The 13,803-nt window shown below is 43.4% G+C and overlaps 1 protein-coding gene across 1 annotated transcript in view; it reads right to left on the reverse strand.

Moving 5' to 3' along the window:
* HADHA (hydroxyacyl-CoA dehydrogenase trifunctional multienzyme complex subunit alpha) overlaps nt 1–13,803 on the reverse strand; it is a 109,114-nt gene that overhangs the window by 23,800 nt on the left and 71,511 nt on the right. Inside the window, exons 12-16 of the mRNA XM_069233659.1 lie at nt 10,760–10,894; nt 10,411–10,582; nt 9,458–9,544; nt 7,895–8,035; nt 7,065–7,133 (exon numbers count right to left, since the gene is read on the reverse strand). Of these exons, the coding sequence (XP_069089760.1) occupies nt 7,065–7,133; nt 7,895–8,035; nt 9,458–9,544; nt 10,411–10,582; nt 10,760–10,894 (604 nt within the window). The remainder of the gene's footprint in view (nt 1–7,064; nt 7,134–7,894; nt 8,036–9,457; nt 9,545–10,410; nt 10,583–10,759; nt 10,895–13,803) is intronic.

Genomic DNA, 13,803 nt, shown 5'->3' on the forward strand with positions numbered 1-13,803 from the left:
AAGTTAGTGAATTTCCTGGAACCTACTCAGCTGCCATTGCTGGGTTATGTTGTGTCACAAATGTCATTGAGGCCAGTCTGTCAGGGCAAAGCCATTGTCTGTGCTTTGAGACCAGCATTTCATGCTCCATCAAAGGTAGCACTGACAGGGCCAACTGCACACTAATTAGCGCACTAGAAATTAAGCTGGAAAAAAGTATAACTTTCCAAAAGTGACTGTTTACTTATCAAGAATCCAACTTCATTATTGAAGTTGACTTTAAATCAATATTAAAATGAACAGATTAGAAACTTCTAAGCAAAAGATACTGAAAATATTTTAACTGTACTGTAGCATTTCTTATGGAGCAAGTAAGAACCTCATACAGTGACAACAGCTTTAGATGACGAGTCACAGTAGCAGCATGTCAACCGTAACTTCTAACATGTTTCACTTTAAAACACTAGGCACTATACCTTGTTGACAGCAAGGCCTACTTAGGGGAGACAATGTTTAAAAGCAGGGTTTCCTCCTGTCAAACAGGATTGACAGTTCTGCAGACAGGTTTAATACCTGCAGTAGTCAGGCTACACATGTAGGCCTGAATCCATGATTTCTCTGCTAGACTAGTGGTGCAGTCCACAGGTGGAAATTAACTTCCATGGCCTTGCTATATTTTTTTGCACCCTATACTAGAACCTCACAAAAAATTTAATTTGGCAATTGGGAATTAGCCAGTTTTATCAGGTTTTAACCATCAAAACACATATCCTAGGGACTGGCTAGCAGTGCGCTAATGCACAGAGTTACAAACACAGCAGCATCAGTCCACATAAATGGGCCAACCACGCAAAAAAATACTTTTTTGCAGATGCCATCTTTAAGAGAAAAAAAAAAACAACACACACTTTCTTGCACAACACTTTTCCCCATTTTCAACCCACCACTAACGTTGTGCTACATTTTGGCTATTTTCATGGTGCACTCTAAGGAAATCCAAACACACTGGATACTCTTAGATTCCCAATCATGTGTGGAAAAAAGGACACAAATTTGGCCTGTGTACCTTTGGTGGAACAAAAGTTATGATCGGTTAAGTGGAAACTGTCAAAACATCATCAAAATCTCAACACAGGGGTATCCTCAGCAGTAAAGGGGTTAACGTCCATGCAACTGGTACATTTTCCACACCATTTACCAGGGCCTTACAGGAAAGCTGAAAACATCAGTTAGAAGAAACTAAAGCGGTAGCTCTAAAGCCAGCAAAACCAGACAGGAAAAAAATGAAGGAACCACAACACAAATTAGGGACATTCTTACAATTGTGCATCTTTCCAGCAGTGCTCTGTTTGCAGAGAGTAGTGAGTAAAGAAATCTGTAGATTATAGCCAAACCTTTAAATAAATATTGGACTTGCCCACATACTATTAGTCTAGCCACTCCATAATGTCATGAGTTTGGCATCCCGCATCTTTCGTTATATATGGAATCACAAACAGTTATGGGTCACATGGCTGCACTCTCAAGTTCCAATGTTAAACACAGGGGCTCCACCTCAAACAGCAGCCAGCTGCTAAAGATGCTGCTGTCACAAGTGCAGAAATACAAACAATTTCAGAATAGGAGGCACTCAATAGATCCCAATCACTTAGGTCACATTAGTCCCCAGGTTATCAGATCACTTCTTTATTGATTAATTGCTCATATTTCTTTAAAACAGCAAACATGTTTTGTTCAATGAATTTTTTCAGGGTGAAACTTCATCTTTTATTGTGCACTCCTATGGCACAATCCACTTCTGCAACCACAGTGCCTCATCAGTTTGGTTTAATTAGTAGCTTATGTTCATCAGACAGTCATACAGTATGAACAGTGCACTGATTCCAGTATGTGGACATTGTTCTTTATATGTGACTGATGTAAGAATAAATATGTGATGTGATAGCTCAAGTACTGATGTGATCCAAGTGATTGTGATCTACAGAGAAGCACCCATTCTAAAATTATCATTCATTATATATGTTGAATACACTGCATTATTTCATGACCTCTTTATTATGCTGAAAACCAACTTCATTGTGTCCAGTTAGTTATTTCACCAGGCACAGAAGGCTATGCAGAACCAACTAACATCAGGCTTGCTACCAGTGCTCATTCCCTACAACACTGGCAGGAGAGGACATGTTTTTCTCATGCTAAACTGAATTCTACAAAGTGACTGATCAGAACTCACCTGCTTTTGATTATAATGAACACAATCATTGTGAATACTTCATGTTTTTCCTTGTGTCCTCATTGGACATCAGTGTTAAAAATATCTACAACAAAAGAGCAGGACCGAAAGCTTCAAAGGAAAACCCTATCTCCGTGCATGTGGAATACTGTAGGGAATGAAATAACTGAGTCTGAACGCTTCAAGTGCCATCTTCTCTGTATACTTCCTTGTTCGGGTAAGTACTGTAAAGGACTGTTGCATCAGCCTGTGCTGCTAATGTGATCATTTCCTACTTTAATCTGAAACTTTGTGGGGTTAAGTGTTCAGGAAAGCTCTGTACTTGTCCAGAACACTAAGGCTAAACGCTTGTAATGCTCAAAGATATTCTACACTACAATTAGGCAGGGAAAAAGAAGAATATGCACACATTTAGTAGAGAGATGCATCTGCCTTACAGTGCAAAGCCTTCTATATGAGAATACAATACATTAAAATGACAGGCACAGAATACAACCATTCAACTATCCTGAGACCACACCCATCATCAGGAATAGAAACAGTGCTAAAATGAACTACCACCATTAAATAAAAGTCAAACACTTTGCTTTCATTATGTTAAACTGCAGCTCCCCACCAGTCCAGTTCCAAAGAAGAGCTAAGAACTGATTTACTATAACCCAGTCAGCAAAGAAGCACTCGGGCTTTCAATTCACAAATCTGAGACGGAAGACAAGGACAGGCAGATTGACTGCCACTGCAGAACAGACCACAGCTTGGATAGTTTAACTTTATTCCGCCCAAATGTTCCAGAGCACTCATGCATGCGGCAGGCAAGCACTCGGCACAATACCTCCACTCTGAAAGGATACCCCCTGCTTTTACAATAGATGTCCAAAATTCGACCAGTCGCAATGCCTTAAATTCACAACTGTCCTCTCCCCAGGCACATCACAAACTTGTCTCCTTCATTTAATACTTTATCCAGAGTCACAGCAGAATCGCCAATTACTTTTTCCTGTGACCTCATTATCTCCAATAAGGTCACTCAGTCTCTTTTTAAATACTCTTGCTTCACCATTAACCACATCTGCTTTTGACTAGGGCTTTCCTCTTACATCATCTTCTGCATGACCTCTTTAAATTAATATAGTAAGGGTGGCCCCCTCAAACACCACCAAAATCCTTTGCCAATTATTTCTCCCTTAAACCACCCAGGCCATGGGATAACTTAACTCTGGAATGCTCATAGCATAAAGCTATTTCATATATTTCAAAACTCTTTATCTTATGATGCATATTAAAAAAAAAGTATTCTCTACCAAGCGAGCCAACTAGAACTCATGGATCCACAAAGTCCCCCGACTCAGCAGCTCTCCAGCCTCTTGCCTCCTCACATCATTGTCTCCAATGTCTGCAAACAATTTTTTTCTCCTACAAATTCACCTCCATTGACAGAGAGATTTTCAACTTTCCCCTTGGTGGAGCTTGTACCTACCCACCTCACTCAAACTCTGCGCAGTTCCTCATCTTTATCCCCCATTATTCATTCACTTCCACACATCAGCACTATGAATTCCTTTCTTTCCTCAATTCCTAGCTCCCCGATAAACAGCATACTTCTGTGATATAGTTTTTTCCCCAATTTCTGAACAGTTTGGTCCCCTTCACTCCATAAATCAATTGTCAACACCAACTCAAAACGCTTCCCCAGAACATACAAATCCAAAAACAGGCCGAAATAACAATAAAACAGCTCTGATTTTATTTAAAAGGAAAAAAGCTGAACGACTTGAATCACCCCAAAAGAGGTCCATGTTTCAGTAAAGTTACCCTCTGTGTACCAGACCACATCTGTAGCCTCCCTCGACCCCTGACCCGGTCTCTAATCCACAGACTCCAGAGAATCATTCAGAGCTGTGGCCCTTCTGCGGCGGCTTCACAGACTTGGATCCTGCTGCACTTTCTTTGTGTGCTGTACTAGGCTGTTTACTAACAGGGCCTTTTTTTTCTTGCCTTAAAGTTACTCATTTATAGGGAACTCATTGTCTTCTAGCAAGCTAACGCAAACCTCCCATAATTGCAATTCTCAGCCTGGAGGCTACGCTTGCAGTCTTGGCCTCTCATCTCTGATAGCTCTTCCACAGAACATCTGAAAAACTGATCACTTCTCAGCGTTTCACGAAGACTACTATGTATGCTCTGATCCCACTTAACTATCTACCCTCGTGCCTTTATGTCCTTGGGTAATACACCTCTATGGTGATGTAAGCTGCCCTCAACAAATCAATAACAAGCATTTTCAATGCAACGGGTCTCACATTTGTTCGAGTTAGAGCTATTAGCGTTGTACAGAAAAAAAACAATAAATTGATAAAGTAGTCCGGACACCATGCGGAAAACATCGAGGCTCGTAAGTTTTTAGTAGTTTACCGGTGCTGTGTAGGAGGGCTAAACACCGAAAAAGGCATGACATATGCAAGCCTTTCACAAATGAAAGCAAGCGGATTTTAAAAGGCAAACCCACAAACCAATGAAAGTGACTGACGTGACATGGGCGTGGTTAGAAGCCCAAAGAGAGATTACAGCATGGGACAAATCGCTTTGCGCTCGACCCTAAAAAACTTGACTGTACTAGTAACTGTGGCTCACAGCAGTCTCCGTGGCTTCTCTGTCCACCCTCCGCCAATCCATGGTGCAGTGCAAACATCTCTGCTCCCTTTCTTAAATATAAAGTGCACAGCTGTCACCACTGTGATATTAGGAATTGCACCTGTATGGTTGTGTGGTGATTTGTGTTTATTCATTCTTGTTACACCAGTTACGCTATCCTTTTCATATGCTTTTGCTTTGTGACCATCCAACAACTTTACATTTGGGTTTCCCTGACTTCTTTTTCTTCAACGTGCGTGTCATCCGTCTTAGAAACAGCTGTTGTTGTTCGCCCTGGCTCCCATTCCCCCCTTCTCTTAGGCCCCAATCAACTCCCAGGTGTCCCCTCCCACCAACGAAACCACATTGCTTCTGTTGGGACACTTTTCTAGTGTACGGGTGCTTCCGTTATGCTACTAATATAATATAATGTGCTTATCTATATACTGTTTGTTTTGCGGGTTTTATTCTTTTTTTTTGCTGTGGTATTAATTCCTGGTTTGTTTTTATCTATTCTTTAACTCCATGTCTTTAACAATGACAGCAATATATGCCTACAGACAAGTGATTTGTCGTTATTAGCGTGTGAATTTGGTGTGACAAAATATTACAGAGGAAGAAAGAAAAAGGCAGTGAGAGTGAAAGAGTGCAAGACAAAACGACAGGGGGAGAGGGAGAGATAAGGTAGGAGAGAGAGACAGAGAAACAAGAGAAGTGCGAGGGGAGGAGAGAGAGAGACAGAGAGAGAGGTGAAGAGCGAGTGGGGTGACAAAGAGGAGAACAGAGGGAAAGGGTTGGAGGTGGGGAGGTGGGGGGTGGGGAAGGGAGAGAAAGGCCTGAGAGAGAGAAGACATACAGAGGGTGAGGGGAGGTAAGGGGGGGGAGGGGTGAAGGAGAGAGAAATGGCTGAGAGAGAGAGATGAGAGACATACAGAGAGTGAATGAGAGAGAGGAGGAGAGACGGAGAGAGAGAGAGGGGAGATGGAGAAAGAGTAATGGCTGAGAGAGAGATGAGAGACATACAGAGAGTGAATGAGAGAGGGAGAGAGAGAGTGGAGATGGAGAAAGAACGGGCAGAGAGAGAGGAAAAGTCAGCGGGGTTACAAAGAGGGGAACAAAGAGTGTGAGAGAGACTGAGTGTGACCTACTTACACACACGTTGTTACTAAAAATGGTGTCAGTGGCTTCTAAATGCTTGCACATGAATGTGTGAAATAAGAATAGCATTTCCAATTTGAAGAGCGTTTGTGGTTGCTGCGGAGGCAATCTTCTATTGTTCTTGTTATGGAATAAAAAAAATAACTCCAAACATGGTCACCACAGAGTAGTGGGTAAATGAGACCGGCCGAGGGTGCACGTGTGAACTGACTGCTGGAGTATTTGCGGACAAAAGTTTGAATTATACAAAATGAATGTTTTTGGCTTTTATAGAAGCTGTTTTGAAACGTTTAAAAAAAGTTTGAGCGCACGCCGCACACATATCTTCACATCTAAAGGCTAATAAGCAGGCCAGAGCGCAGGGGCGCTTGTGTACATCAGGGAAAATATTCTTGTCGCTGCTGGTGGGGGCGTAGAGGTGCCAGGTAGCTGAGGGGTGTGAATTCGATGTCAGGCTGAGACTTAACTCCATGGCGGTCTGACTCCAGCCACAAGGGCTTGCTGCCGCTCTCCTGGGAGCCAATGACTATCAATGGGGGAGGGCAGGCATTAATGCCAGAGATGATCTGCATGCGTTAAAAAAAAAAAATAAAAAAAAAACAGCACGATCGCGCTGCTACAGTTCACACTAATAAAAGTATTGGCAAAAGTGCAATTAACTGAGTAACAAGGTCGATAGTATGCGAAGCGCTGGACTTCTGCCCAGCGAGATCGCGCTGCGAAAACAGAGAAAAAGTAGTCCACAAACCCAGCGAGCCTCGCATGTTTTCTGTACTTGGTTGCTGCGCTCGAGGAGGGCTAAACACCGGAATAGGCATGACGTATGCGTGCCTTCCACTAATCAAAAGAAGTGGATTCTAACAGGCAAGCCAACTTGCCAATGAAAGACACTGACGTGACGTTGACACGGCTCCGAGCCCTTTTCTAATCCCTAAAGCGTCTCGCTAGCGATACACATGCGCGAGCGCATGCGACGCAGGCTCAACCCTAAAAAAATATAGAGACTGAATCAATTGCAAAGAAACAGCGTGTATCTGCACTATGAAAAAATCCCAGTACAAACCTGGAAAACTCTGACAACCTCAGCCATCATGGGCCCCAAACACCTGGTGGTGTAAAATCCTGGTCCGTCCTAAAAGAAATAAATATATATTTATAAGTAATCATGGCAGCTCACACAAAGCTAGAATCCAGGTTTCTGCACCTACACGGTCCATTGAAATGATGATCAAATACGTAAAGTCCACATCTACATCTAGGGCCTACTCACTAACAGCACCGAGCAGCACTGGGGTTTTAGTATAGTGGTGACATTGATCTGACTGACCACTGTTTCAAAACCTATTCTCATAGTTTGTTGTGTGCAGACGGCTATGTCCTTGCACATTACTTTCATGAAGACACATTGGAATGTGCCATCAGCTGGATTAATACTATCTGGGTTACTTAAGTAAGGGGGAAGAGGGATGAAACTGTTAGGAATCCATCCCAGGATAATACTGCAGCAGGTAGACTCTATTGTGAACAAGTGGATGGCCTATGGTTCATTTAATCCTGGTTTAAACTACCTTTCCTAACACACTCTGGTACTTGCCAATCCCCACTCAAAGCCTGGAGTTTGAAAGCAGGAGGATAAGAAATTAACGGGGAGAACTGCACAGAGCAAGGCAGAAGAGACATTTACCAATACTGAACCTCTCGCTTGGTCGTCCAGGTTCAGGAGCTGTGACTAGTCTCTTTTCTCTTGGAGATTATAATTAATTCTAGTGAATCTAAAAATGGTTCCTATGCTGTGGAAACACATTGTGGACCTGCAGAGTAGAACCCTACACTGTCTCGAAGGATACCGGAAGCCTTAGGATATTATTGCACCAAACTAGTGACTACACTTACCTTAACAACAATGATGACCTTTCCCTGTTTCAAGCCAACAGACACCGCAGATGCAGCAGTGTCAGGAGACGTTTTGTCTGTGGTGATGATTTCCAGCAGCTGCATTTTGTCCACCGGTGAAAAGTAGTGCATCCCGATGACCTGCAGGTGTGAAATTATGTACAAATCAGGGCTACTGAGAGTGACTAATGCATCAGATCACAAAATGCAGTACAGTGCACAGGGATGTTCCCAAGAAAGGGGCATCTCAGAAACATATTAACACAGGTGACAAGCAGGCACAGATAGCCATAATGTCAAAACAAGGCCCCAGGGAGGGAGACAACACAGTAAGGGAAGGGAGGGGAGGGGAGGGAGACAACACAGTAAGGGAGACAACAGAGTAAGGGAAGGAAGGGAGACAACAGAGTAAGGGAAGGAAGTGGGACAACACACTAAGGGAAGGAAGGGAGACAACACACTAAGAGAAGGAAGGGAGACAACACACTAAGGGAAGGAAGGGAGACAACACACTAAGGGAAGGAAGGGAGGCAACACACTAAGGGAAGGAAGTGAGGCAACACACTAAGGGAAGGAAGTGAGGCAACACACTAAGGGAAGGAAGTGAGGCAACACACTAAGGGAAGGAAGTGAGGCAACACACTAAGGGAAGGAAGGGAGACAACACACTAAGGGAAGGAAGGGAGACAACACACTAAGGGAAGGAAGGGAGACAACACACTAAGGGAAGGAAGGGAGACAACACAGTAAGGGAAGGAAGGGAGACAACACAGGAAGGGGAAGTGAGTGAAGTGGGGGATGGGGCAGAACAAAGAAGTAATTTCTGTGCTCTCTGCGGGTAACATATCATTCCGTTATGCGTGGGAGCCCATCCTTCACTGTCCATGTGGATTACAGCCTAGGACTCATTCATTTTAACAAAGCAGGTCATGAACTCTGGCGCAGAACAAGAGAAAATGATACACAATCTCGCTGGCGCTATCAACCAGTCTCTCACAATGCACCTGCTGGCGTGTAAGACAACAGATTTCCAATTTATTTTTGTTATTTCATTGAGTGGAAGCTAAAGTGAGCTCCTGAGAGCAGTTGCAGAGTTTACAAAGAGTTTAATTTCAGCCTCTTCATCTAAAACATGAGGTGTTAAACACAGACCAGATACTTGTAAGGTGTGGTTCTGAAGAAACTAGACCAGTGGTTCCCAACCTTTTGACTTCTTTGGACCCCTTCTTTATCATTACTGGAACCTAGGGACCCCCACTGAATCATTATTGGAATACTATCCCCCACCCCCCACGGATCCCCGGACCGCAGGTTGGGAACCACTGAACTAGACTACTGAAACGAAGAAGTCTCCTAAGGGCAGTGCATGAATATATTCTGAAAACTAGACAAGATGAACTATTTTTTACTTTCATTCATTTACAATAGCCCAATTGTCAAGATCAAAAGGAATAAAAGGGAAACACCAGGTTGGACTGTCACACAAGACTGTTTGAACATGTTCTGAACTATTTTCATGGTCCACTTCCTATACAAACCCATGTTACAGAAAGGAAAACCCACCTTATCAGGTCTTTTGCTGAGTGAAGCAATCTGGCCAATTGGGAGAGCCGACGTGTTGCTGGCAAATATGCAGTGAGGGGAAACCACCTACGGAAAAAATAGGACAACTTAAGGGCCAGTACAATGCACAACACTTTTCAAAGCCTTTAAAACACCAATGTTACTGTTGTCCTGGACTAATTGCATAGACTAGTATTTATTAGACTCTACACTATGCTTGACTTGGTGTACATTGGGTCTTGGACACAAATATTAGATGTTTTATTGAGCAGAAATGGTTACAATGGCTTTTAGGCTGAAGATGTTCCATCAGCAAATACGTCTGCTTTTGGTTGACATTACAGAGCCAATTTTTTTCAAACATTATTATTATGGGACTACTGTTACTTCAATCCTTGAGTATTGAGGGCAATATTCTTGCCACTGATCCAAGGTTTAATACTGATCACTGTATGGTATGTTTATACTGTCTGGTGTAAATACAAATACTGCAGTGGTTCTAATAGACTGTCTAGATAAATTACTGCTCTAACTTAGGTCCTAGAATGTTTGGGGCAAGGTACACGCCCGAGATCCCAGACACAGTAGTCTTCAACATACCATATTGTGCAATAAAATAACCTGTTTATTATCAACAATGGTTTCCTCCAAAATATTGTTTTGAAAATAATTAACGTTTTTACCCTTTTCATGTTAGTTTGAGGGCCCAATATTGCATACATTCGAACACGGTGCAAGGGAAATTCAGATCTAGTGCTGTAAGCTTCTAAAAAGGCCTACATTTTCAGTACATTATTATGTTCTGTTGTGTAAAAATGTTAGCCCCCCGAGACACCAACCACATTCTCCACCATCCCCAATGCATGATAGCTGAACAAATCCACATTAAGGTATATGAACTTGGAAGTGAGTAACTATTTGTCAAATAAAGATCATGTGAAAATGGCACTCACTGCTTCCACCTCCTGCAGCACTTTGTGCTTGATTTTGAGGTCTTCAAACACTGCCTCGATTACCATCTCAGCTTTCTCGAATCCCCTGTAATCTAGTTGTCCCGTAAGGTGGCTAATAATGCTGTCGCGCTCAAATGATGTCAGGTTCCTTTTCCTCACTTTGTCGTTAAGTCTGCGTAAATGAATGGTAACAACAAATTTTACAGATTTACTCATTTGGTGTATACGGACATTTACACTATGACAGTGGGGAGCGAGTGGAGATGGAGAGAACGAGGGACAAAATAGATGCAAAACTAGTGGAAAATTGATAGTTTGAAGGAGAGGTAGCAGTGCAATCAATACTCACCCTTTGTAGACCTGCTGCTGCCCTCTGCTCAACCCCGGTAGGGTGGTGTCTTTCAAAATGGTCTTAAGACCCTTATCAACAGAGACCTGTGCAACTCCGGCACCCATGAGGCCTGCTCCCAGGATGGCCAGTGTCCTGCGTGCACAAGAAGCTGTCATTATGATTCAAGTCAGTAACAATTTACATCAGACCCCTCATTTGTAGGTGATCTGCTGATATCTCTTTATTTAACTCAACAATGACAGAGATATTCTTCCCACAACTACCAGTCATACGCACTTCACCCATTGGATACATTTGTTAAAGTATTGCAAAAGCTACCTGCTTACTTAGTGGTCACTGCCGAGCCATGTCTTAAAACCTTAGACATTGCGGTGACAAACAAATCTGGAACTTAACACACCATTTACTCTCAGGACATCTCTCATGAAGGTGCAATGTTCTTGGCTGCATTTATTACACTACAAGCAGTGATCTACATTTTATATTTGAATATGCCATGCATGTTACTCAGCTTTTCAGGTGCCACTTAATCTAAAGATAAAAATAACCAACATGGTTCGATGTAGCTGATGATCACCCAAACAGTTTAGCCTACTATTTTTTTTTCTTTTTTTGAAAAACAAATTATATTGAATTTTCATTCAACAGGTCAACAGTACAGCAAGGCAGCACATCAAATAAACTTTGTTGCAAAGAAGTAGCTGGTTTTGAGCAGGGCCGCTGCTCACAGCAGTTTCTTGGTCCTTTAGACCAGGGCAGTCCTCCGAGGCTTCAGAGGTCGCTGGTCCCTGTCAAATGCGTCGCTGGTTGCAGGTTTTCGAAGCTGGGGACAGGCCGGTAGGGCTGGGGCCAAAGCAGTTGTCGCCGTCCGTCTTCTCTGCAGGCTTGTAGGTCAGCAGTCCTCCTTGTTTCTTCAGATTGCAGGAATCTGATTTCCTGGGATCTGGGGTGGCCCTAAATACTGAATTTAGGGGTGTGTTTAGGTCTGGGAGGGCAGTAGCCAATGGCTACTTGTCCTTGAGGGTGGCTACACCCTCTTTGTGCCTCCTCCCGGTGGGGAGGGGGGCACATCCCTAATCCTATTGGGGGAATCTTCCAAACTCAAGATGGAGGATTTCTAAAGGCAGGGGTCACCTCAGCTCAGGACACCTTAGAGGCTCCCTTGACTGGTGGGTGACTCCTCCTTGTTTTTCTCATTATCGCCTCTAGCCTTGCCACCAAAAGTGGGGGCAGTGGCCGGAGGGGCGGGCATCTCCACTAGCTGGGATGCCCTGGTGCACTGTAACAAAAGGGATGAGCCTTTGAGGCTCACCGCCAGGTGTTACGGTTCCTGCAGAGGGAGGTGGGAAGCACCTACACCCAGTACAGGCTTTGTTCCTGGCCACAGAGTGACAAAGGCACTCTCCCCGTGTGGCCAGCAACATGTCTGGTGTGTGGCAGGCTGGCAGAAACTGGTCAGCCTGCACTAGAAGTCGGATTGGTAGTCAGGGGGAATGTCTAAGATGCTCTCTGGGTGTATGTTACAATAAATTGCACACTGGCATCAGTGTGCATTTATTGTGCTGAGAAGTTTGATACCAAACTTCCCAGATTTCAGTGTAGCCATTATGGAACTGTGGAGTTCGTATCTGACAAACTCCCAGAACATATACTCTTATGGCTACCCTGCACTTTCAATGTCTAAGGTTTTGCTTAGACACTGTAGGGGCATAGTGCTCATGCACATATGCCCTCACCTGTGGTATAGTGCACCCTGCCTTAGGGCTGTAAGGCCTGCTAGAGGGGTGACTTACCTATGCCACAGGCAGTGTGAGGTTGGCATGGCACTCCGAGGGGAGTGCCATTTCGACTTACTCTTTTTCGCCCCACCAGCACACACAAGCTGGCAAGCAGTGTGTCTGTGCTGAGTTAGGGGTCCCCAGAGTGGCATAAGATATGCTGCAGCCCTTAGAGACCTTCTCTGGCATCAGGGCCCTTGGTACCAGGGGTACCAGTTACAAGGGACTTACCTGAGTGCCAGGGTTGTGCCAATGGTGGAGACAAAGGTACAGTTTAGGGAAAGAACACTGGTGCTGCGGCCTGGTTAGCAGGGTCCCAGGATATTTTCAATCAAAACTTAGCATCAGCAAAGGCAAAAAGTTAGGGGGTAACCATGCCAAGGAGGCATTTCCTTACAATATATCATGATTAATACAGCTTTAATTACATAAAAAAATCAATCCACAGCAACACAGTAGAAAATAAGCATGAGACTAGGACCAAATGATCCAAGTAACTGCATTTACCTTGCCTACCCCACAAATACATATGACCTAAGTCTTTCGTGTCAAGAGTGTCCATGTCAGTGTTATGGCAGCATGACTAGACAATATGCTAAAGATGTTTGCTATCTGCATGTAGAAGAACTGAATCCCAGGAGAGATGATAAAGCTCTTCATTCTTATGAGGTAATTGAACAGATGCTCAGGAGTTTATTACAAGATCTATGTAGGTGCCAAGATACAGCTCCTTTTCCACGGCGCAGTTGAAGGCTTCTTAAGTTACCAAAGAGTTGATCCATATGGCAGAAAATCTTACAAATGTGGCAAGTAGCTGACCCTTCAGAATGAAACTTCCTGACATGAATGCAAACCAGTTGACATTAGGCAAACTCTGGCCTTCTAACACCAAACCACCAGACAAGGCAACATTATGCTAGAGAAGGCATCAAGTGCAGGCTAGACAAAAGTCCATTATGGTGCAAAACTAAATCAAGCCAGCTATTTCCTACTGCCCAAATACTAACATATATATTCATATTCTTTGACAACTTTGCAGCAACACTCTCCATCCTTGTTAAATGTTGCAGTTTTTTCCCCACTTGCACTTTCCACTTTCTCAGCTGCACCATATGCACTGATTCTTCAAAAACGTTGTAGCCCTAAGGTAGCCATCTTGAATGAACTGGGAATAGCTACTTCAATAAATTAATCTTCGCATATTTTCTTGTAAAACTGAATGACGATCTACAAACATTTCTACTACACATTTAGTGCTCAGCT

This window comes from Pleurodeles waltl, chromosome 5 (genome assembly GCF_031143425.1).
Source record: "Pleurodeles waltl isolate 20211129_DDA chromosome 5, aPleWal1.hap1.20221129, whole genome shotgun sequence".
NCBI lineage: Eukaryota > Metazoa > Chordata > Amphibia > Caudata > Salamandridae > Pleurodeles > Pleurodeles waltl.